The sequence below is a fragment of the Euprymna scolopes genome, chromosome 26 (assembly GCF_053919585.1).
Source record: "Euprymna scolopes isolate OS-2025 chromosome 26, ASM5391958v1, whole genome shotgun sequence".
NCBI lineage: Eukaryota > Metazoa > Mollusca > Cephalopoda > Sepiida > Sepiolidae > Euprymna > Euprymna scolopes.
The window spans coordinates 50,532,114-50,558,824 of NC_136507.1; the positions used below are offsets into that span (position 1 = coordinate 50,532,114).

The window sequence follows — 26,711 nt, forward strand, 5'->3', positions numbered from 1 at the left end:
ATATGTCATTTAAAAAAATTTTTTTCACTCATTCCATGCCATAAATGGTATACATACTTTGAGTGCTAATGGTTATTTTTTTGTTCAAAAAAACATCCATTTCACGTTACAAACGCAAATATATTTTCATATATTATACTTGTATTTTATTTCTTCAAATCAATCATCCCGAGAAAGCTTTAAAATAAAGACGAAATATTGATGAACAAATAATTTTGGTTTTTTCCTTTTTCATTTCTCCATCACTTTGGGATATTATTTCTATAATTTTCATATAATATTTTTATTTATATAGACAAATATTACAGTCGCTACACTCAGCATGCTAATGTTTCGGAGCAATTGGTTTATTAAAAAAAACGAAAGTCCATCATCAGGTGACAGAAATAAAGTCTATTTTCTTTTCAAAGCATCTGGTCCTTAAATGATTTAAGGACCAGATGCTTCGAAAAGAAGATAAACTTTATTTCTGCCACCTGATGATGGACTTTAGGTTTTTTAATAAACTAATTGCTCCAAAACATTAGCATGTTCTGTGTAGCGACTATGTAACATTAAGTTTAAGACACCAAAATAAACTAGCATTTTTGTAGTAAGTAATCGATAGTCCTTATTGAGTTTCATTAGAAAATTTGTTTTAAAGTACGTCAGTGCATATGTGGGCATGTTGTACTTTTGGCCACGAATACAACAAATTATTATACTTACTACAAAAATATAAGTTTATTTTGGTGTCTTAAACTTCTCCCCTCCCTCCATTTTGTGCTGATGAGGAGATCATATTCAAAAACCAAAAGTATTTGTCAACTATTGTCAATGCTTATTCTCAATTTTAATAAAATCAATATAGTTTCCAAAACGATTATACACTCAATTTGATTTTGTTTGATTTTCCTTTTGAAACTGAATGATAATTTACAATTATTAATCTTTATACTCAATATATAAATAAATAAATAAATATATATATATATATATATATATATATATACATATAAGAATAAACAGCGGCTCAATTATGTTTGAAAGAGCAATATTTATTATTTTTAGATGATACTATACAAAAACAATGTGATCAGCCACCTGACACCATTAGTTTTGAGTCCTATTGAAAATTCATGCCCCGGAGGCAAGAATTTTCACTTTCATCTCTTATCAGTGAACTGGCTAATCTTTAAATAGTTTACTGATAAGAGAGCTAGTCACTTTATTGCTGTATAGTATTATATATATATATTAGAAGACTATTAATAAGAAAGAAATATTTTAATTATTATATCTCTTAGGGCTCATATAGGCTACACTTTGGTTAATGAGGCCTTTCTTGGATCATAATGTGTTAAGTGGATTGAGCTAAATTTTATGAATAGTGAAAAAAATACTTCTTAAATAATTAAAAATGGATATTTTTGGTTATTTATACAATCAACCCATAAATCGGACAAAAAGAAGGCTTCATTAATCAAACCATATCTTTTTTTAATAATGTGTGTACATGTAAATTTATCTCCGTGACCTACATACAATACATATATTGTTTCAGATGAATTGTTTTTTGTTGACGAGGATGGCTAGCTTCATTTTGTTTTAGAAGATTAAAGCATTTTAAAATGGACAACTAAAGCATCAGAGTAGTAAATACATATTTAGATAATTTAGATGTACTAAAATTATTATCATTATTATTATTAGTAGTAGTAGTAGTAAAAATAGTTGTGTAATTATATTAATTGCACACATGAGCATGCATTTATAAACTTGTAGGTAAAACTCTTTACTGGCTTTTTTGGTTCATTTACAACTTAAAGTTCTATGTATCACCATATCATTCTTTATTCAATTATAAATATATCTAGATGAATTATCTTATCTAAAGCACTTGGACAGTTTACCAAAAATTCTTTAATCTAGATACAAAATGACTTAAAAAGCCTCTAGATTTACTTTCTCATTAAGTATATTCTTCTATAAATAAAAAAAACAATTGTTGTGTATAAATGCATCAAAACAGTTATCCATATTTCGTATAGACATGCAAATACAATTGCTGATATTACATGTTCATCTTTTGTTGTAAATTTTATTTTCTCATTAGAATTTTACCTTTGGAATTTTAAACAAATCTCTAATTTGCAAACAAATTGGTTTTGTATCGTTTGAAAGTAAACTCAAACATCGACTTAGGGAATGAGGAATTATTTACAGTGATTTCTTTGGGTTATTGTCCTAATCCCTGTTTATATTTATATTATGCTGAAACAAACTATATATCTGAAGAAGGTACATAGACCGAAATGTAATACAAAATAATATATTTATGTTGATGAGGTCATTAGTCTGAAGAAAAACAATGTAAAAAATGAAAACATCAAGAAAGATCAATTAAAAATGTGTCAAAAAAAGATGCCCAATGGTATAAATTGCAGACGAGGTAAATTATTCTACATATCAAAATTTGCATATGCACCAGAATGCAAAGCATTAATTTTTATTTTTTGTTATATATGTGGATAACAGATCATAAGATATTTAAAATTTTTAATATATATTTCTAAATAGCAATTTTTACTTAAAATTTTTCACAGAAATAATGTTAGAATAACTTGAAAATAAAAGAAAAATATTCAGTCAGAAATCTTTGATGTAATGTGAACATTTTCTTTCTTCAACATCATTTTTTAGAAAAGTTTTCATGTGAAAATCTCAATCAGAACAAAACCAAATTAAGACAGCAGATATCCTATCGGATGAAGCTATATCGATGATAAATTCTATTTAGCTTCACATTTTATGTTGATATACTTCTGACGATTGGTGAGACTATGAAACTGCAGTAGAGTGTTAAGCTATGTATATTTTATTAGTGTATTAACACCTCTCCTACACAACTACCTCTGCAATCATGAATTAAAAATAGCAACCATATAGTTTTTGGTTTTTGTTATCTTCCCTCTTATTACACATTTGACATGTATATATATATATATTATATATAATTAAAGAAGTCTTACTTCATATTCAACTTAATGTGCGTGTAATATATATATATATATATATAAAATTTTAAAACATTTGTTTCACTTCTACGGTAAATTAGCATATTAAATCATATATTAGCAACAATTTTAAAATTTTGTACAAGATATTAGATATATTTATAAATCACCTATACACAACCACTTGATACTATTATTTCTGCCATGTATGTATATATGTATGCAGAATCAAAACATTGCTTTTTTTTCAATGTTTGGAAGGTAAATGCATTTTAGGGAACTGATTCTTAAACCTGTCATTATATCTGCATATTACAATTCTGCATATTTTCTATATGAATGCCTCTGGATGACATATTTAGGAGATTAAAAAAACTGCCAACATCTTTACAGACTTTGCTGCTGTATATGTCTTAAAATAAACCATTTACAGTTACCTACCACAAAGGTTTTAACAAAGACACATCATAAACGTCCAACAAAATGAGCAAAAGAGTTTTGTCTTTGCCAAGACTCATAATACATTTTTTTTTTTTTTGTGGCTATGCCTTTTCAATGGAATGTGAAACTCATCTGTTGTATTTAATCTGTGCCCATATAAATAATCGAAGATCATTTAATAAAAGTGCATGCTCCATTTGAGCCCCTAACCGACGATTATCTAACCGTTGACAACGTAGTAAGAGCCGTTCAAGATCGATGCTGATGTGCTCAGGAGCACCATATAAAAGATAGTCAATAAGAATATCGCAGACAATCTTCAGATTGGGTAGTGTTAAATCCGATGAACATTTCCCAACCTCTAAGTAACACTGTGTCTGACAGGTGGGTGAGAAATCACAGTCGCGGTCCTCACTGCAACTTCTGTTAGCCATTTCAAGGTTCAAATGAAATTTTGGTACCACCGACAAGACGTCCATCAGTTTAAGGTCATAAGTCAATGTGTAGCCAAATGATTTAGGGAAGATGTTACACATGTAGAAAGTGACATCATTCTTTTCAAAAATATCCATTATCAGTTCTATCATGCCAATAGACATCTTTGCACGTTGCTTCCAGGCTGGAAATTGCCAGTGATAGGCATCAGAGAGGAACATACTAAGCCAACTGTTGCTTTTCACGTTGAAAAGCCGATCGTTGGGCACATGTTCGATTGCATAGACGCTACCACATGTGCCATTGATACGGGGGAAAGCATCATTGTCTTTAAAGAGTAACAGCAGAAGGAATTCACGATGCTGAATGAGACTCCACAGAGATCGAGCTTCTCCATAGGTCAACTGAAAAAGAAAGAGAAAAAGGATATATCATCAAAGTACTTGATTTAAAAAGAAAATTTGGTTCTTTAATACAAGCAGGTTGTGTTCAGAAATTAATCTTTACTTTTGGTTTAGGAACACAAACGAACCATAATACTTAACTTTAATTCAAGTAAGACATTTTAAAGGATTCAAATTTTGAATTTTGCACAATCACAAAGTAACTACCATGTCAGTCATTTTCATCCATTATTAATGTAAGAATATAAAAAAATGGATGAGACATTATTTACATTACGACTGTGAAATTTGAAAGTAATTTTAAACCGAGTTTGAATATAATTTATGGCTTGAATTAAAATTTAAATGAAAAAGTATTCAAACCGTTGTGTTCTTGAACAAATGGAACATGTGTATTTTTTAACACGCTCCTGTTGTATAAAAGAACCTACTATTTCAGGAGTTGTGATTATTTTAAATTATAAAATTTATTTTGCACTAATTTATACTTTTGTCTTGAGACTTGGAAATTAAAACATAATTAGGGAGATAAGTTCCAACAGATTATAATCAAAACATATTTTTATTAGTTATTCCCCTTATTCAACATTTCAGAATAGATGAATCATGAAATTAAACAAAAAAGCCATTTTTAAATGTCCAAAAATCTCTATAAGACACTGTCTGTGAGTGCTTATTTATTTGCTTACTGATGAGGGCAGAGTTAGACACAAAGTCAGTTTTAATGTGGACAAAATCCAACTCCCAAAAATTGATCAGGACAAAAATAAAAACTGCCTCTGTTTAGAACGATTTCTCTTTCACTGACTGAGGATAGAAAGGAGCTACCAACAGATGGATGTTAAAAGTTCAACAACTTTCAGCTATAAATGTTTAATTTTGCATATGTGCAAAATTAACAGGAGTAATGTTTTATTCAACTTACCCTGCCAATGTCAACTGTTCTATTTTCAATTTTGACCCTTTAGCAGCAATTTTCACGGACTAAAAACCAAATTTAAAGTGTACTACAGGTCTAAATATTCTATATATCAAATATCAACTGTAGACCAAATATTCAGAGAGGAGTTTGATTCAGATTTTTTTCATGCACACACTGACAAGGTACTTTTTATGTTCATCTTCTATGCCCATAACACTGGAAGTCTTCGCATAAAAAAAGCTCTGCTCATTTCCAAGTTACATCCTGAATTCAATAATACATGGGAACTTGACTCACCATTCCTAATATAAATTACACCATTTTGATTTTACAACCCAGTGACATACTTAAATATTTTGACCGTGTATGGTAACAATACAATACCACTACTCTCCTAGTAAATAACAATATAGTAATATTAAATCTCAAAACAATAGATGATATCTGAATAAAATAAAAAATATCTAAAAACAATAAAATGTGATTGAAATAATAAATTTTTACACACAGACAAATAAGACACAACTAATCAATATAATTATAATTAAATGTATTTGTTTACATGGATGTGTATACGTGAGTATAGATAGATGCTGGTATGGAATCCCACCTCTACACTCTCAGAAGAGAAATTACCCACACAATAATAATTTTTTTTAATAAATTAAAATAAGTGCATAATACAATAAAGATAAACGATTTAATGAAATAAATAAAACCAACAACCACATTAATACAAGCAGATAACATTATCTCCTTTCTACATCATAAAATGGAGAAATAAAAAAGTAAAAAATATACTATACACAAATAATAGACCCCAGTTGAAAAAAAAAATAAAGTAAAATAACCGGATCAATAAGTCAATTAATAAAAAAATAAATAAGTCAATTACTGAAAAAATAAATAAATAAAAATTATATTAAGGATAGCATGTCTTAATTAGTCCCAAATGGCACACTAAAAAGAAGATAAGTCAAATCATAATTAAAAAAAAATATAATAAATTAATTATTTAAATGTGTTTTATTCTTTGTATGGACAAAAAATATAAAGAAAAAAAACCTATTCTTGCAGGGTCAAGTGGGGGGTGGGGCTCTACATGCAAGGTGTATAATCCAATTTTATTAGTCCTAAGTATTCCCTCACATTAGTAGTAATTTCAAGAAAAAAATGTGGATATGTGTGTGTGTGTATGTATATATATATATATATATATATATATATATATGCTTAGATATTTAACCATTATGTTGCATCAATTTCATTTTTTGCAACGCTTATTCATCAACCGTCGCTTGCAATTAACAAATAAAAATAAACAAAACACCAGTCAATTAACGATACAGATAAATTAATTACTAAATAGGTATTATTGACTATGAACAATAAAATAAGCAAAATTCGTTAAACAGAAAAAATTAAATTAATAAATAAATATTAATAATATTAAAAAATAGATATAGCTAATTGACACAGAAAAAAAACTAGTAATAACTAATATTGACTTTTACGAAGATTAAATAAATACTAAGTAATTAATAGAAAAAAATATATATACTAACAATGATATTTTGCAATATATGTATATGCATATACATGTGTGTATGTGTATATGTTAATTTCCTGTGAGACTAGCTATTTAGCATGAAAACATAATTAAAATTGTAGAAGAAAACAATAAGTAATACTAGCTATATGAAGAAAAATAATTTGAGAAATTAAAATTTAAATAAATAACACATAATAATTCGCTATTATATTTGATACATATAAATAAATTTATTCTATTTACTGCTGAGATATTTTCTGTGCCCTTGTTCATACTTGCAATCTCAAGACTTGAAACACCCATCATTTGAGAAAGAGGATTTTCCACAAAATATATTATGGAACATTGTTCTACACAGTACATCACTGTGTAGAAGTTTGACTTTTCAAGTAAGTCTTATTAACAAAAAAATTCATTAAATAGATATCTTTTTATTCATTATTGCATTTTCACCTCAAACAAGCCACAGTGCCACTGTGATGTAGGGGCTACTATCTGGGATATAATTTTTAGGGATACTATGTAGGGAGTTGACAAGCAAGATATCTGTTTACATTACACTTGAACTTTTGCATGTAAGAACAGTTCAGGAAGCAGGAATTCAGAAAGGAATTCCAAAATCTAGCAGTCCTAGGGAAGAATTTATTAAGAGTGGAAGGCTTTCTTACATCTAGGGATTTCTACTGTGTAGGGGTGGGATTTTGCTGCTTGTTGGGTTTGTCGGGGGGTATTTATGTCGAGGAGGGACAAGGGCTTGTAATTTGTCAAGGCATCTACCATTAAAATACTTGTAAAACAGGCAGAGGGATGCAACATTTTGTCGATGGGACAGCGGTTGAAGCCTAACTCATAGCGTGGGTTGGTTGTTGATTCTTTTGGACACAGTCAAAGAATGAGAGACTAGTAGCAGCTTCTGCAATTGCCTTGGATACATATTCATCCGTTTTCCTCTCATGTCTGTTATAGAGCATGGTATCATCAGCAAATATACCCATCTCAGAGTCTATTTTATCAGAGAAGTCATTTATGAATATCAGGAATGATAAAGGTATAAGTATAGACCCCCAAGGTACATCTGCATTTATATATATATATACTAGTGGGGGTACCCGGCGTTGCCTGGGTGTTTCGAGGTGTGTGTGCTTTTAAATTAAAAAGAAACCGAGGAGTTTTGGTAAGTTGGTAGGATCGAACCCGAATCCCTGAGGCGAAGTTGGAAAATAAAATGTGAAAAAAAACATGAACCGTTAACCGTTCAGCCAGCCAGAATGAGTTACTGAAAGATGTAAGTAAGAACAAAATTGACAGGTGCCCGCACGGAAGTCGTAGAGTTAACATTTTGTGCGAGCGTTACGATGACGACGACGTAAGCAATAGCTGTTCAGCAGTTAACATTTTCTGCGGGACAGTTTTTAATGAGGTCAATGACCCGGTTTGTTTGTTTTTACCTAACTTTGGGGAAAAACAACTCCCCCCGTTTATTAGGGGAGTGTATCATCTCAAAATGAAAGCAACCATCTGATATGACGACGGTATGCCGACATTGACCAAACGTTAGATCGCTTTCTAGAGACCATTGGCCGCCAGTGATTCGAATCGAGTTTTGCTTTTTTTATACCAAAAAACGAAAGTAACATGCAGCGATCCCAAAATGTTGAATATTTAATGTTTCAGAGTCGGGCAAATTAAATAGACGGGCGACCTCCGTTCGTAACTCTTAGATATTATGATTTCGACGTGATATAAAAAGTTTTAAAAATGAGCGACGGCTTCGAGAAATCACCGAAAAAAAATCCTTTTGCGGACATACAGAAAAAGCGAACACACATACATACATACATTTTCGCTTTTATATTTATAGACTAGCGGGGGGTACCCAGCATTGCTCGACTGTTTGTAGGTTAATGAAAACCTAAGAATAAGCGAAGTAAAAAAAGAAAACAGAAAAACGAATGTTAAAACTTATCTGAAAAATAAAGCTGGGGGGTAATCAAAACAAAAAACACAAAAAAAACTAACGTAAGGCAAACGAACGATGTTAAATGTAAAAATCGAAAAACAACAAAGAAGAAAACAGAAAAATGAACGTTAAAACTTCTGAAAAATAGAAACCAAAAAAAAAAAAAACATGTGAAAAATGGCTTAAATAAGCCTGTTTCGATATTAAAATTTAAAAAATCGATGGGTACCCGGGTGTTTTTGGGTGTGTGTGGTCGGTCGGAGATGGGGGTGTTAATGAAAACCTAAGAATAAGCGAAGTAAAAAAAGAAAAACAGAAAAACGAATGTTACGTGAAAAATGGCTTAAATAACCCTGCTTCAATATTTAAATTTAAAAAATCGAAAAAAAAAAAAAGAAAAAAAGACATCTCACACCACGATTCGAACCCAAAACGTTTAGATAATGACCCAACGCTCTAACCAACTGAGCTAACACGATGTACATGAAGTTTAGTCAGTTCTTCAACTATTTAAACTAAATCAGGTCATGACGTCATCTGACACATGCGTAGAACCGATCTCGTCATGAGAGGACGGTTTTTGTTTTGTAATAAACAGACTATATATATATATATATATATATATATATATATATATATATGGAATAGTGGATAAGGATAAACCAGATTGGTAAAAATGATAAGATAGACATCTCTAAAGCTAACTAATATTTCATAAAATTCAAATGACTAATCTTTGGTGTAGAAGAGCTTTAGTGAAAAGCAAACAACTAAAAACATTCTAGAAATAGTATAACGGAGAAAGTATGGGTAAAAAGAGAGAATGTAAGGTGAAAAAGAGGAAGGAACATAGAAGGGTGTTTGTGTCAGCTGTGAATGGAGAGGAGGGAGTAGTAGGTTGAGTATGAAAGGAGAGGAAAGAGCAATGAGAGGAGTGGGAGGGAAGAATAAAAGCATGTGAAGAAAAATTAAAGCTGTGGCAGATGATTAAATTCATCCAGTGACAAATTTAGTTAATTTTTGTTCTACAAGGATTTTTCGAGCTGAGATATCGAAGGTAGTAAAAATTCAGGATGTTGCATAATCTATCTTCTTTGTAACGCTCAATAGAATCCTATATGATTTCACAAACCAAAAATGAAATCCAGCAACGCCCTTATTTATTTTTTTTTTTTTAATATCTTCAATGGGCAGTTTGTTATAGAAGTGTAACATAAACTAAAACAATGATTCGGTCAATTTTTTAAAGGGGAAATGAGTATTATTCAATGTAAGTTAAGCATAAAATGATATGATTACGTAAAGAGTTTTTTGTAAAAAATTTCCCTCTTAAAATTGAACTGAGAAATTTATATTCAAATGCTTTAATTACGCAACTTGAAATTTTATTTTTGTTCAATAGATGGATTTAAAAGGTTCTATCATTTTTATTAGAAATTAACTTTTTCTTCAAAGAAAGTTATTAAGTTCTATATATACACGGATAAAATAAAATTGCCCTAAATTTGTTTACTCACCGCTCCATTATTATTGAAGTCACCAAATTTTAAAATCCTCTTTAAAGCAATACTATGGTCAGCTGGGCCAAGTTTCTCCCTCAAGTGTTTGTCTATCATCATGCTGAATTCTTCATGACTGATACCTTCCCATGGTTCCAGTAAAATGTTATCCAGCATATTTGTATTATCTGGTGCCATATTAACTTTTACTATCAAATGCCGCTCCCAGAGGAATTTCTGTAAAAAAAAAAAATAAAAAATAAAAAACTTTTTTATAAAAATAAATTTTATGTTTTGCTAAGAAGTTGACAAATGACAAATTTCTTAATTAAACTGGTTAATAAATACAAAAATAAAGAAAAAAAAACTGGTTAATAAATACAAAAATAAAGAAAAAAACTGGTTAATAAATACAAAAATAAAGAAAAAAAACTGGTTAATAAATACAAAAATAAAGAAAAACAACTGGTTAATAAATACAAAAATAAAGAAAAAAACTGGTTAATAAATACAAAAATAAAGAAAAAAACTGGTTAATAAATACAAAAATAAAGAAAAAAAACTGGTTAATAAATACAAAAATAAAGAAAAAAACTGGTTAATAAATACAAAAATAAAGAAAAAACTGGTTAATAAATACAAAAATAAAGAAAAAAACTGGTTAATAAATACAAAAATAAAGACAAAAACTGGTTAATAAATACAAAAATAAAGAAAAAAACTGGTTAATAAATACAAAAATAAAGAAAAAACTTTGACATTTAAATTTCTGCAAAGAAGGTAGGTTCCCTTTGCTGAACTAGAAAACTTATCTTATCTGCCGGTATCTTATATTTCTATAAAACTGCCATTTGCCCATGCATGGAATATTGTTGCCACATCTGATCTAGTGCACCAACCACTAGCCTCTCCTTCTTGGCCATTGAGCAAAAAGAATATATTATCCAATAATCCTGCACTGTCTGACCAATTCCAGCCTCTGTCACACCATGGCAGTATTGAATTTCTGCACTCGCTTTACAAAGACCTCCATGGAATGTGCTATAATGAACTTACTTGTACCCACTCTCTAACGTAAATACCTGCAATCCATCCACCTCGAAGCAAAGTCACACCTGTAGGGGTCAATAGGAAAAACAGCTTTTTTCTTCCGACAGTATGTCTTCTGAATTCCTTGCTTGTTTCAACTATACCAACATGCAGAAATTTAGATACAATTTGAACAAACATCTTGTTGCTAAAATCCCTACTCAGATTTATTTATAAATCTCTTATAAATTTAACTACTGATCACAGAAACCCCTTATGCTTCAATGGCAATATGTCTTGTTTGGGTTGGAGAAAACTCTAAAAACAAAAACAAAAAATCTAGGCATTTATGGCAAACAGAATAAGTACATGGATTAAATAAAGGGTTCATTTTCATAAAGATCCCTAAGTTTTACAAAATATCCCAAACAAAGGTCAGAGTTTACATTGACTGAAACAAAATTCAAAATGAGAACAGTAGTCTAATAATCTAAATGATGAGTTTATTCTCATCTCAAAAATTTCAAAAGAAGTTTTGATTTCTTTAAATAATTTTGCGTAAGTAATAATTCCCCTAGCCCCTAAATAATGTAGATTATCTTTCAGATATGATCAAATCTTAATTGACAAAAATAATTTATTTAAAAATGCTTGCATCAACATTAAAAAATAGAAAAATGTTAGTTTCAAGTTTAGATATTCCAACTGTTTTTTTTTTTTTTTGGTTTAAGGGCAAAAATGTGCTGTAAGACCTGAATTGGGCATATAACCTTACTTTCAAATTGGCAGTTTAAAGGCCTCATCAAAACCATTTCAAATTATGCACAAAAATTAATTTGATGTCTTTAGCATGTCATTTTGAACAAACTGACTGACTAGAATAAGAATAATTGGAATAGCTTGAGTGTATCACTTGGTATTTTCTTAAATGTTGAATAAAATAGATTCTTAGTCTGAAATGGTACTTTTGTTCGTATTTAATTTCTGATTTCGTTTTTAATGTATATAAAATGTAAAATATGCTAAAAAGATTAAAATTTTATTTCATAGCTGATATGATATTCTTAAATTACTGTCTCATATATTTCAATTTTCATTTTTGCTTTTCAACTGGTTAGATTCCATCAAAACTTTTTTCTTGATATAAAATGAATATTCAAATGTTAATTTTTGTGTGTAATAATATTTTAAAATGATAAATATTTCTCCACAACAGAAAGGAAAGCACTGAAAAAGTTGTCAATTTCAAAGTAAAACTTATCGATTTAAATCATTTAAAATTTGGAAATCTGAATAAAAAATTTATTTTCAAGTTTAAATAAAATAGAATACAATAATAAGTCGATATTTTGCAGATTTTTTTTCTGATACCAAAATAATCTTTTTCATTTCACCCTAAAGTAAGGTAGTATTCACCTTGAATTTCACAAAAAAATAGTTGTTTGATTTTCATGATAAAAACAATTAGTACACATCCAAAATAAAGACTTTTTCTATATGATTTTCCATAATTATAAAAAAATATATATAAATGATCAACCTAAATAACTATTTAAAAAAATGGACTACTAATTTTATGATTTCATTTATTTTGTCTACATAATGTTACAAAGAAAATTATGTTATTTTTTCATTTATCTTAACACTTTATCAGATTTTGTGTCAAAACTTTTTCATCATATAATTTATATTATAAACGTGATTTGGCCAGCTGGTCATTCAGCAAACCAATCAAAAACAAATTAATGTACCAACATCAAATACAATTTTTTAAATTTAAAATGAGTCAAGAAATTCAACTGTGTTAAGTTTTAGAATTTTGGAGATGAGGATTGATAATTTATATCATTTGGAATCATCTGAATCGTTATTTTCATGTTTCATCTGATCTAACCAATACTTTTCTTTAAGTGCATTTTTTCAAACATAGGAATCTTTGTGTCAACATTAGAAACATATATGAAACTTCAAACTGAATCCTTTATTTAATTCACAGAAGTAGATTGTTCTTGTTTGGTCAGTACTGATAAAATAAAAGCATGAATTACATTATTTTTAGTTATTATTGCTTGTAGTAAGGATTGAACCATCAACCTCTAAAATGTGAATGCTTAAAATTGAGTGTTAATCAATATCTTTATCCATTGTACATTATGTGTGCATAGATGTAGAATCGTAGTATTCATATCTGTAGGGAAAATCATAGCTTATCTGACCATGTGTAGATGGGCAAGAGAGCACAGAGTTGATTCCAGGTGTTTGCAGACTCTAATGAGTAAAGTCATGTGTCGCTTTTGGAAGCGCAAGTCAGCAGGAGTCCTAACAGCTGATGGAAGGACATTGAATTGATGAGGATACAGCAGAATAAATGTAGAGGTTAACCAACTTCCAGCTGTTGAGATTGATGCAATGCTCATGGATAAACAGCTATTGGGCTTCGATCTACTATTGATAATTGATGCGATCAAGAAACTCAGTGGAGTTTATTTTACGGAATCAAGCAAACCACGTTTTGGAGGCCTAAACAGATGTGTTGCCATCTCGATCAACAAGCCGGACTTTAGTGTGACTTATGATCACAGTAACAAAGCATGGACAGCACTGTGAAAATGGGTAAACGGTCACTCGTCCAGTGAAGTGAATAACAGTGTGCAACAATACAGTATCTTGTCATGTCAAGTATGCCTATGAGAATGAGATTCAACTGTGGCAACAGAATGAATGGCTGGTGCCATATTCAGAAGAAGAACTTAGCCTACTCAAGGGTCTAATTCTCTTGATGGCAGTCGTGCAGAAGCAGAAGCAAAAGGTACATCCAGAGTTTGACCACTGGGAATTAAAGGAATTTGTAGATGTTTTCACTGCCAAAGATTGTAATAGCATGAAATCAAAAAAATCAAAAGTCATCAACCTTAGCCAGATGCGACATTAAATCTTTCCTTTTCAAGAGGAGCTCTGACCTGGCTTCTCAGTTATGTAGATATCAAAGGAAATCAAAAGGGATGAAATACTTGCAAAAAAAGCATCTCAAACTTCCATATATACATTTCAAAAATAAAATCAAACAATGTGGGATATGTTCCCAAACAATGAATTACATGAACCACAGCCAACAGCTGAAAGAGAGAAAAAAAAAAAATTAGAAATTCTACCCAATTTGAAACAAAATGTAGTATTAAGCAGACTAAGAATCAGACATGCATATCTAACCCAATTAAAGCATCAGCTTTATCCACTTAGATAAAATATTTGAGGCTTCTTACTCCTTTATCTTTTTAACTCCAGAAATTAAACTAGTAGCCATTTATTGACCACTAAAGAATGGGTAGAATCGAACCTGGATCTCCATGAACAGAATGTTTCCACCTCATTTGCTCAGCCATGTGCTTACCTTTCAAATTGCAATAGACCATTCTAACACATCTGAATAATTAAGGACAATAGAATAATATGAGGAATGTTGTTTCAAAAGATGATATTTCAATATGTTAAAATACAAATTATATAAATGTATTATCAGAAACTATAAAACAAAATAAACTAACCTTAACATGCGGTTGCTGCTTGATACAGTGTGAAAAGATAGGGACATCTTCTTTACACAGTGGGTAACAAAGTTTCCCTGACACGACACCTTGTTCATAAAGTTGACACTGAAAGACAGAATCAAGTAAACAACAATTAGAAAACAAAACTAACAAATTTGGATCTGTTTCTTTATTTAACAGCATATTAAACTAAAGTGGTTTATTTAATGCTGAACCCTTTCTTCTGTAGAAAGGATTTGTAAACAAGGCTGATACTAGGGATATGCACTAACAACCCATAAGACAGGAGTGGAGGTGGGGGTAAAAGATTACTATTTGTGAAAAAGATGTTATTTGTTTATGTATTTTAAAAATCACCAAAAATCAGAATTATTACGTTGGTGCAAAACAATATCGTTTTTTCACGTTACTTTTATATATGATTTCTGAATTAATTCATTGATATATATAGCCATGTTATATATCTTTTTTTTTTTTTATCGTTTTTCGTTCTATTGAATCAGGTTATTCATTACCACTCTTATTTTTTTGCAGGTTTTTTGACAGCCTGGACAAAATTCAAATCCACACGATTTTCTTGTTCCAGTTCAAACTAGGTCAAAAAGCTGCTGAAACAGCTTGTGATATCAATGATGCATTTAGCCCAGGAACCACTAATGAACATGTGGCACAACAGTGGTTCAAGAAATTTGGCAATGGTGATGAGAGTCTCAAAAATGAAGATGGTCGTGCAGTTGGTAACGAAATTTGAAAGCCTTAATTGATGCCAATCCTCACAAAATCACATGAGAAGTTGTTGTTGAACTTAAGGTCGACCACTTAACAAGTCGTTCGCCATTTAATGCAAATAAGGAAGTCAAAAAAGTTGGATAAATGGTTGTCACATGAATTGAATAAAAAAAAAAAAAAATCGTCATTTCGAGGTGTCTTCTTCTGCACAACAAAAACGACACATTTCTTAAGTGGATTGTTGGTTGGTTGGTTGTTTTTGTTTTACGGCATATCAACCTTTTTCAGGTTATTTAATGCTGAATCTAGTTATTTTGAGTAACGATTTTTAATGGGGTATATTTGTTTTTTAATTTGGATTCTATTTAACCCATAGTTGGGACCCTAACAGGTACTACCACTCCGGGTCAGAGTGGACCTGGGAGCAACGGCAATTAAAGGGTGGCTCCACACTCCCCAAGGCCCGCAAGGTGGGGCCTCACCATCGGATATAGTTTTTAGGTCATATCCAGGACAGTTGTATAAAGGGTTCTTTTTAAATTTTTTTTATAAAGGCCAATTTTTTTTAAGATATGAGAGCACGGTGTGGGGATTGCCTTTTATCATATAACTCTTTAATATTGTTTTCTTTGTAGAATCGATTTCTTACTGTTACAAAATCAGTACATTCAATTAATATGTGTTTGATTGTGAGTGGTGTTTGACAAGGTATACAGATGGGTTGGCTTTCTTTTTTTAGGAGATATGAGTGAGTTAAGTGAGTATGGCCTATTTTTATTCTTGTTAGTTTGACTTCTTCTTTTCTGTTTAGTTTCGTATTTTGTTCTTGTTTTTTGGCATGATTTCATGAAGTTTGTTGTTAGGGTGTTCATTCCAGTAGGTTTGCCATTTCTCTGTTGTATATGCGTTGATATGTTTTTTTTTATCTATGTATGGAATTTTAAAATTTGCATCGATTGGAAGATTTAAGGCGTTTTTTGCTGCAGAATCTGCTAATTCATTACCTTTAATACCGGAATGGCTCGGTATCCAGCAGAAAATGATTTCTTTTTTACTGTTTAGGTCAGTTAATTTTTGGAGTAATTTTGCAATTAGGGGGTTGTCCATCTTTTTATTTTTTAATCGCTTTTAGAGTAGATTGGGAGTCTGAAAGGATTATAAATTTGTTTTTTTTTTGTTATTGGAGGCGAGTTTGAGAGCTAGGATTAGAGCATGTATTTCAGCACTGAAGATTGAGGTTTCTTTTGGGAGGTTTGATTGTTTTTTGATTGATTTATTGAGTATTGCTGCCCTGGCTGTTGCGATATTTTGTTTAGACCCATCTGTATAGATGTGTGTGTGGTCTGGATACTTTTCTTTGATTTTATCGAGATTATCATTAGTGGTGGGACGATTAATCGGAATCGGAATCGTTAATCGTAAGAATCGTGTATTTTGGGAGGTATCGGAATCGGAATCGCATCGTTAAAAAATAGCTTAATTTTCCGATTCCTTCATTACGATTCTTTTAGTCTGATGTTGAAAAAAATTAAAAAATTTCCTGATATTTCTAACCGCAAGAGAGAAATGTAGCATGTTATAAAAAGAAACCAAAGAAATTTATTATTAACAGGGCAATGCTTAGTGCCCCTCCCCTCCCTTACAAGGTTCATTCATTCAGATCTATTGTAATCAAAACTACAAAAGAGTTAACTTGAAAAGAAGTATGCAGGGCTCTACATTGCGAAAAATAAAAAAACGCTTATCTTTTTGGCGATTGTTTTTTTTTTACTGACAAATCTTCTAATAGTGAATGAAAATGCTTTTTCAACTTATATTATCTTAAAATAAAACGAGCAAAGTCAAATTATTTAATCAGTAAACGGTTTAATAGAACAATGTACTTTTTTTCTTTTTTTAAAAGAAGGCTTTTGAAAGAAATATCTCTAAAATGAAATTGATCACGTTGTATTATTTCGCAAAGTTTTGACAGTTGTCGGCTTCTTTTGATGTTTCCAAAAAATCGACCCCATACCTATCTCTTCCAAACCTAAAGTTATTAAATAACCCCTTCGTTAATTCAAGGGTAATTAATTCAATTCAGTAAAGTTTTTTTTTTTTTTAATTTCATTGAAATAAAATCCATTTTTTAAATTTATTTCTCCAGAAAGATAAAACCCTGAATTTGATTATATTAAAAGCAGAATAATATAATCTTTTTTCTAGAATTTTAAATTGAAACTTCAAAGTGTTTTGCGCAGTTTTTTGCCGAACGAAAAAGAAATTAATATATATATTTTTAAAAGGTTTTGTAATCAATTAATTTTTATGTCTAAATAATATTTACGATTAATTAAATAATTTCATTTTAAAAAAGTATTTATGAATAGAATTTTACTTAAGACTTATAGTTTAGCAATATTGAACCGCATCAACCATGTGTGAATTGAACACAGTCAACCAAAAAAAAAATTCAAAAGAAAATGCATATTTGCATTTCATTATGTAAACTTTTATACATTGGTTTCAAAAATTAAATTCTATAAGTCTTTTTTGTTAACTACCGGTTGGTACAATTTACCGCCCCATCCCTTTATATTTTTTTCTTTGTCTTTTTTAGCGGATTTTTTTTTTTTTTTTTTTTTTTTACAGTGATCACCACTTATCAAGGCCCGGAAGCCACTCAGTGATAAGGGTTATTGCAAGTACATTACGTTAGTGTGGAGATTTGATGAAGTGTTTAATTAGGGGGGCGGTTCATTAGGAATTTGTTAATATTGGACTTGAAGACATCCAAGTTGTAGTTCGGAGGGAAGCAGGCAGACGGAACAGAGTTCCACAGGCGTGCAGTTCTAACAAAGAAGCTTTGTTCATGGAATCCGCGTTTTGATTTAGGCACAGATATAGAGTGGGGGAAATTTTTCACAGTGGATTCAGCTAGACGGGTGTTTTTCATGAAAGATTGGCGAGGGGGGACCAGGGATTGGAGTTCAGACGAGCACCTGCCATGAAAATAATGATAAAACAAGGATAGGCTCGCAACGTCTCTTCTGTGGGAGAGAGGTTGCAGGGTAGAGAAAAGAGCATTCCCCACTAAACCACGAAGACTATTTTGTACTCTGTCAAGGCAGGATAGGCTGTTTTTGGCAGCTCCTGCCCAGATATGGCAACAGTATTCCATCCTTGGACATACTTGGCTTTTATATAGATAGAGAATTGCATCAGTAGTGAGATATCTTCTGGAGCGGTAGAAGGATCCCACCATCTTTCCAGCGACCTTGGCAACAGACTTGATGTACGTGTTCCATTTCAGATCAGGAGTAAAGGTCAAACCCAGAAGCTTGTCAAAACACGGGGCCTCACCCAGACGAGAGCCATCCATCACAATTGATGCCAGCTGGGGATCAGAGCGTTGATGATGTAAGGATAGGAGTTTGGTTTTGGATGCATTAAAGGTAACCAGCCACATCTTCCCCCGCTGAACTAGGCGCTCGAGATCAGAGGAGAGAGAATCCGAGAGAACTTCGTCATTTACAGCCTTTGATGTGTTGCCGTAGATGGCCGTGTCATCAGCATAGATGTCAACGAATGATTTAAGTATGTGTTTAGGGAGGTCATTGATGTAGATCAGGAAGAGAGTTGGGCCCAGGATTGACCCCTGAGGGACTCCAGCATTTATATTGCAGGCCTCCGATTTTTGTCCATCTACCACTACTCTTATGAGCCTATCGGAGAGAAATGATTTAATGATTGAGAAAACATTTCCAGTTATACCGTAGCTGGAAATCTTGTGAAGTAGACCCTTATGCCATATCTTGTCGAAGGCCTTTGATATGTCAAGAGCAATTGCCCTAGAAAGGAAGCCTTTGTCAAGAGATTCACTAATCCTGTGGGATATAACCGTCAGCACATCTGTGGTAGATCTTGCAGAGCGGAAATCATATTGTGTGTCACTAAGAAGCTTATTCCTGCTGAGGTGGTTGACTATTTCTCTATTTAATATGGATTCCAGCAACACTCATAACACACAGGAGACTTATTGGTCTGTACTGAGAGGGAGAGGACTTATCACCTGAATTCTTAAATACAGGGCAAACTGATGAGGTCTTTCAGGGAGTCGGAAAGCACTTCTCCTTAAGGCAGCGCTTAAATAGTTTCGTAAGTATGGGAGCAAGTTCTGGTTGAAGCTTTTTTAACACTATAATTGGGATGCCATCAGGGCCAGTTGCCTTACTAAAATCTAGGTTCTTGATTAGCTTGGCGACCTCATGCACGGATATTTGTATGTTACCTAGCTTGTTCTGTGTTGTAGGAGGAAATATGGGGAGTTGATGGCCTTCGTCGCATAGGGTAGAATTAGCTGCAAAGTTCTTTGCAAATAGTTTGGCCCTGTCTGACGCTGACTAGATGACCTTTGGTCCATTGATAATGGTTGGGATAGAACGCACAACGCCAAAGTCCAAAAAAAGTCTTCCATGGAAACTTTTTGAAGTTGATGAAGATGATGAGTTGAAAGCCATTTGCAAAGTCTGTCAAATTAAAATATTGCGAGGAATAAAACCATCTAACATGACCACAACCAACATGTTAAAACATTTAACTATGATGCATCCAAATAAATTGGAGGAGCAAAATAAAAAAGAAAAGGAACAAAAAATTACCAACTAGTCACTCAGAGCAGTTTTATTAGTGAGGGTCGAAATCGCAGTGTCTTTTTTTTTTGCCTACGTCACCATCTAGGTGTCACCAATTTTTTTAACCCTCCTTAACTTCAAAGAGTAAATACAATATATACAACTAAAAAAATAATTTTTAAAAATGCTGATTCTATTCATGAAAAATTCTTTTAACTAGAAATTAAAACTTAGGTAAAGATAGCTGACTGACAGCAACAGGAGCATTGGTTAACTACTGAACCACGTGGAAAGGTGTGGGGGGAGGAAAAAAAGGAAATTAAATGATGATAATAAATTATGATAATCGTCTTTGAAAGGCACTAAACTCCTAAAATTTACTTCTTTAAAATTTTAGGCGGCACTCCCCGGCGATTTTAAAGCACTCTCTCTCTCAAAAAAAAAAAAAAAAAAAAAAAAAAAAAAAAAAAGATTTAATTTTTAAGTTTGGGAAAGATATATTTATTATAACCGAATTCTTGTAAGAAGACTGGATCTACTTTATTGGACGTTAATTTGTGAGATAAGTAATTTTTCAATGTTTAATATGTTTTTAAAGTTTCAATTATCAATTAAATTTTTTTAATTGCGTTTATTTTTCAATTTATTTTAAAAAAACAGGATTTTAAATGTATTTTTCAAGGTAACAAGCTTCGAAAGAAGTTTAATAAAAAAAAAAAATCACTTAATTTTTAATTTCGACAACCCTGAGAATTTAATTATTAAAAAAATATTGAAATGTGACATTTTTTTATTTAACATTTCTATTAGTTCAATTAATTTTCTTTCAATAATTCATTTCACTCAACAAACTTCACCATTTTTTTTTTTTATCGTTTTCTGTAATTTTGGTAATTATGTTTGCTCAATTTTATCTAGTATTTCATTTGTTTTTTATAGTGGTATCATTTTTATATGTGTTCCTTTGATATACCCTATTTCAAAATTAGTTTGGCTAAACTTATTCTTCACGTTAGAAACAACGTGTAAAAGCAATGAAAAAGTAAGAAAAAATAATAGGTGTTAACTACTCCTTGTGAATTATGGAGGTCTAAAGAACTGCCGTCACAAATACAACTATCAATAGCCAAACAAAAAATTGTTTTTGAAATTCCTTTAATTGTAACTTTTCGCTATACCTACCTTTTGGTATAAAACACAAAAACTTTCGATTAATGGTATTTCTCATATATGGTCGTTAACTTTGGAAAGGTTATTTTGTATCTACGGCGCCATGTCACATGGTATATTGTTTTTTTTTCATTACGCACGTTCATTTATAAATTATTAAATCAAATATTTATCTTTTTTATATTTAATTAGTATATATTTTCTTTCTCTTCCGCAATATTTTTTTTTATTTAATTCATTAAATCTGTTAATTATGAGGACCAAAATAATGAATCGTGTGTATTTATTCTCTAATTTTCTTGTTTTTGTTCTGTTATATAAATTCTATTTTATTTGTTTTTTTTCTGAAGGATAAATTCTATTTTATTTGAGTTTTTTTTCTGTATTCCAATTAAGTAAAATAAATTTTCTCGAAAATAGATTTTGCTAAGTTTTCCGTTTAGTTTACTATATAATAATTTTATTTAAACCAAAACACGACGGTATACTGGTGTAGACATAAAATATCTCTCCCAAAGTTAGGGAACATATTTGGGAACTACCGACCATAAGTATAAAACTACCTGGTATATTTCAAAACAATAATTCCCTAGGAATCGGAATCGTACTTGGTATCGGAATCGTTAATCAATATTTTCCTGGAATCGGAATCGTATAAAAATTAGGAATCGTCCCAACACTAATTATCATAAGTTATTGGATGAGTACGTTTCTTTTCATATTTATTTAAACTTAGGTCGATGTTAGGGGATACGATTTTCCAGGGAGAGATTTTGAGTAGGACAGTTTCGTGAATTTTAGTTATGGGTAGACTTGCTTCTTTGGAAATCGATTTTATTCTAAGTCCAAAGGTTTTGATTGCATTTTCTTTTTGGTCGAAAAGGTGTTTACGGTTTGGATTTAAAGTGCTATTGTGTGCTGGGTTTGTGGGGTTGGCTGTAAGTTTTGTGTAGTATTTTAGACCAAGGTTTTGATTTCTGAGCATTGGAGGAGTTTCATGTGCTTCTGCATACAGGCTTTCTACAGGGGAGGTTGGAAATGCTCCTAGTGCTAGTCTTAGTCCGGAGTGGCATATTGTGTTGAGGGTTTTTAGATATGACTTTCTGGTGGATTGATATATGAAGCTACCATAATCTATTTTTGATCTAATTAATGCTCTATATAATTTGAGTAGTGTGTTCTTGTCAGCTCCCCAATCTGTATGGGCGATGACTCGTAGGAGTTGTAATGCTTTATTACATTTGGTTTTGATATGATTGATGTGTGGAATGAAATTTAGTTTTTTGTCAAAAATGATCCCCAGGTGCTTGTGTTCATTTATGAATGGAATTTTTTCGCCTTCAATCTGTAAGGTTGGGTCAGGGTGGAGTTTGCATTGATTACAGAAATGGATGCATTTTGTTTTAGTTTTGGAGAATTTGAAACCATTTTTAGTTGCCCATTTATTAATTTTATTTATGTTATGTTGTAGTTTTCTTTAAATAGTGTGAGTGTATTTAGATCTGTAGCTGATTGAGCAGTCATCTACATAAAAGGAGCTATGTATATCAGGAGAGAATTCTTTTATAATGTTATTGATTTTTATGTTAAAGATAGTTGTTGATAATATGCTGCCTTGGGGCACTCCTTGATTTTGTGGGTCTGATAAAGTTGAGTCTATGCGAACTTGGAAAGATCTGTCTGTTAGGAAGTTTTTTATGAATTCAGGTAATCTGCCTCTTAGTCCGATGTTGTGGAGATCTTTTATGATACCATGTTTCCAGGTAGTTTCATATGCTTTCTCAAGATCAAAAAAAAAAAAAAACAGATGTTATGTGTTCCTTATTGATAAAAGCTTCTCTGATATAATTTTCGAGGTTAGTGATGTGGTCTATACATCCTCAATTTTTTTGGTATCCACACTGGATTTCAGAAATTATTTTGTTGTCATCTAGATATCATAAGATGGTAGTTAATCATTCTTTTGAACGTTTTGCATGGGTTTGATGTATCTTTTCCCAGTTTGGGTATTGGTATTATTGTTGCATTTTTCCATGAAGTTGGGAAATCTTTTGTTTCCCATACTTTATTATAAATTTTGAGAAGGAATTTTAATGATTCCGGTGGAATTTCTTTAAGGAAGCTGTAGTGCACTTCATCTGGTCCTACAGCTGAGTTATGGGATTTTTCTATGGCGGTTTCTAGTTCATTGAGTGAGAAGATTTCATTGTAAGGCTCTTGGTTTTTGGAGTTAAAGTTTATTTTGTACTTTTCTTCATGTTTCTTAAGTATTTGGAATTGTCTATTGTAGTGTTTTGATGATGAGTTTTCGGCAAAGGTTTTAGCTAGTGTGTTAGCTATATCTTTTTTATCAGTTATTTTCTGTTTATTTGTGAGGAGGTGTTTGATTGGATTCAGATTATATTTTCCAGTTATTTTCCTAATCATTTCCCAGACGGTTTTGGGTTTAGTGGTGATGTTGATTTTGTTGAAAAATTGTTGCCAACAGGATCTTTTGCATTCTTTAATTGTTTTTCAAGTTTTAGCTCTTTGGTGTTTGTATTCTATTAAGTTGTTCGTTGTTTTTAAATTTTCTTAAGGCTGCCTTTCTCTGTCTAATGGCCGTTTTACATTCTGGATTGAACCATGGTTTTTTGGGGGTTTTTTTCCAGGAGGAGAATTTTTGGGTATGCATTTTTTAGCTATTGTTATGAGTACTTCCGTGAATTCTTCTATTGTTTGGATTTGATGTTCTGTTAATTTTAGTGAACAAAGTTCTTTAAATTCAGCCCAGTTGGCTTTGTTTGTGTTCCACCTGGGTATGTGGTTTTGGATGGAGTTACTGTAATTGATTATAATGGGGAAGTGATCACTTCCACAGGGTTCTTCGTAAGTGCTCCATGTATAATCCAAGAAGCTTGATGGATTACACATGGTAAGATCAATGGCACTAGTTGATCCGTTTGTTGGATTTAAGTATGTGGGATTTTTTTGATTGAGAAGGCACAAGTTATTTTTGTTAATTAATTGTTCAATTTTGTTTCCTTTTGAGTTTGTGACTTCGCATCCCCATAACGTATTGTGGCAGTTAAAGTCTCCTAGAAGAATGAATGGTGAAGGTAGTTTTATTAAATTTTCTAGTTCATTTTCATTTATTGGTTCATAAGGAGGGAGGTATATTGAGCAGATTGTGATTGTTTTGTGTAATGTGACTTGAGTTGTAATTGCTTGGAGATTTATTTTGACAGAGAAATTGCTTTGAGGTATTTTATTCCTTACAAGAATTGAGATGCCTCCATTAGCATGAAGGCCTGTGTTATGGAAATAGTTGTATTGTTCATAGTTTGGTGTTTTGAAATGGTTATTGTTTTGTAGGAAGGTTTCTTGTAAGCAAACAATGGCTGGGTTGAAGAGTGAGATAAGTATAAGAAGTTCATTATAATTAGATCTTATTCCACGACAATTCCATTGGATAATTTGTTGTGTTTTATTTCTATCCATGACGCTGTTTAGTTTTCCTTTATTTCCATCTCTTTACAAGTAGAGGGTTTATCTTTTGTCGGAGTTTGTGTCTTTGGTGAAGTATTTTGCTGGGTTTTTCTTTTTTTGTTTGGATCTGGACGTCGATCTGGATCTTGCTTGAGATGTTGCTGTTTTGGCTTCTTGTTCATTTTTTCCCCTCTTGATTACTTGTGTTTGGCTTCTTTTTTTATCTAGAGTATTTTCGGTTTCCATTTTTTCTAGAATTTGGAATCTATTTTGAGTGTCTATTGTTTGGTTTTCTTCTTTTCTGGAACGTTCTTTATTTGCTGTTTTATCATTGCTTATGTTTTTATTAATTTCTGGTGGTTGTTTTGTTGGTTTCTGTGATAATTTTTTTAATGGTTCTGTTGTGGATGGAATATTATTTTCTTTGTTTGGATTTGTTATTTCTATTTTGTTTCCCAGATTCGAGTATTTTTCTTTTAGGCTATTTTGAAATTCTGGCCATTCTTTAATATTTAATGTAATCAGTTTGTTTATCAGCTCCCTATATTGACCATGTATTTCATTATATTGGTATGGTTTAGTTGTCTTTTTTGTTGTCTCAGCATATGTGTTGCCTTTCATGTACGTGTCAACTATTTTTCTGTCTTCTGGAAAGGTTGTGTTTTTTTTGTATTTTACTTCTTTAATTTCTCTTTCTTTTTTATATGTTTTGCATATTTTAGAGAAGACCAGATGATCTTTGCAGTTAGCGCATTTCACCTCATTTATGCATTTTTCTTCGGTGTGGTCAGGCTCTTTGTTGCCACATTTTCCACATATTTTTATTCCTTTACAGGCTTCTTTATGATATCCATATTTTTGGCAATGGAAACATCTTAATGGGGCTGGGATATATTGGTCTACTTTTACATTTAAGTTTCCGATTTTTATTTCCTTAGGTATTGTTGGTTTGTTAAACGTTAGTATGTATGTGTTGGTGGTTATTATTTTATTGTTTCTTTTTATGTTTATGCGGATGTGGTTGATTACTCCTTGTTTTTCTAATTTGGTTTTTATTCTTCCATTGCTAGTGATAGTTCATAACTTCGAATTACTCCTTTCGAAGTGTTTAGTGTTTTATGGGGAAAGACTTTGCACTTGTACTCATGGAAGTTCTTCATTTTGAGTAGAGATTGAGCATCTCTAAGATTGGTTATCTCAACTAGTAGATTTCCATCTTTTGTTTTTTGGATTATTTTTGGTTTACTTTTTGTGGATAATGTCTTGCCTATTAGGAAAGGTGATAAATTTCCAATTTTTTTATTGTCCATTAATTCAATAACTAAGAATCGTGGGAAGTTTCCTTCGACTATAGTTGGAGTGTTTTTTTTTAATTTTGAATTTTTGTTCTTCATCTGAGCTTGAGAGGTCAGAGTCAGAGGAATGGTTTCTTTTAAGGGTTTTGAGGGGGATGCATTTGTTTTTATCATTCATGGATTTTGGGATTTATTTTTCATCAACCACGCTCCCTACCCACCTCGACATGCAAAATTGGGGCATAGTAAGGGGGAAACCCATTCGCTTTGACCATGTTGGGGCTACGTGGAGGATATATACTTTTGCTAAGGAGTTCTCAAGCACTATATTTTCTGTTCAATATGTCCTCAAAAATACATTTGCTCAGATGGAGTGTTGAGTTCTGGTCTTTCCAATTGATTGACCCTTGCCACCACCTTCTAGCACTTACTTGGTTTGCCTATTTTTTGTAGTGGGGGAAGAAAAATAATTAAAAAAAAAAAAAAGATGGGAGTACCTTTAAGTTTCGATCTTTGTTGTGATAGTTGGTACTTTGGGTGTAAGTGCTAGGGCTTGGCGTGACTGGCCGATTGGTCGGATCGGGCCTCTCCGACCGCCCGTCTAGCCGAAGTAAGGGCCGAAGTAATGCGTTGCAGTGGCTAGACTTTTA

At 31.6% G+C, this 26,711-nt stretch overlaps 1 protein-coding gene across 5 annotated transcripts in view; it reads right to left on the bottom strand.

The window, feature by feature from the left end:
- Positions 1 to 3,492: 3,492 nt before the first annotated feature.
- LOC145248030 (divergent protein kinase domain 1A-like) overlaps positions 3,493 to 26,711 on the bottom strand; it is a 226,703-nt gene continuing 203,484 nt past the window's right edge. For all 5 annotated transcript variants that reach the window (XM_080109752.1, XM_080109750.1, XM_080109751.1 and 2 more), the window contains 3 exons: positions 14,784 to 14,891; positions 10,228 to 10,446; positions 3,493 to 4,276 (listed from right to left, as the gene is read on the bottom strand). In XM_080109752.1, the coding sequence (XP_079965878.1) occupies positions 3,566 to 4,276; positions 10,228 to 10,446; positions 14,784 to 14,891 (1,038 nt within the window). In that variant the 3' untranslated portion in view covers positions 3,493 to 3,565. The remainder of the gene's footprint in view (positions 4,277 to 10,227; positions 10,447 to 14,783; positions 14,892 to 26,711) is intronic.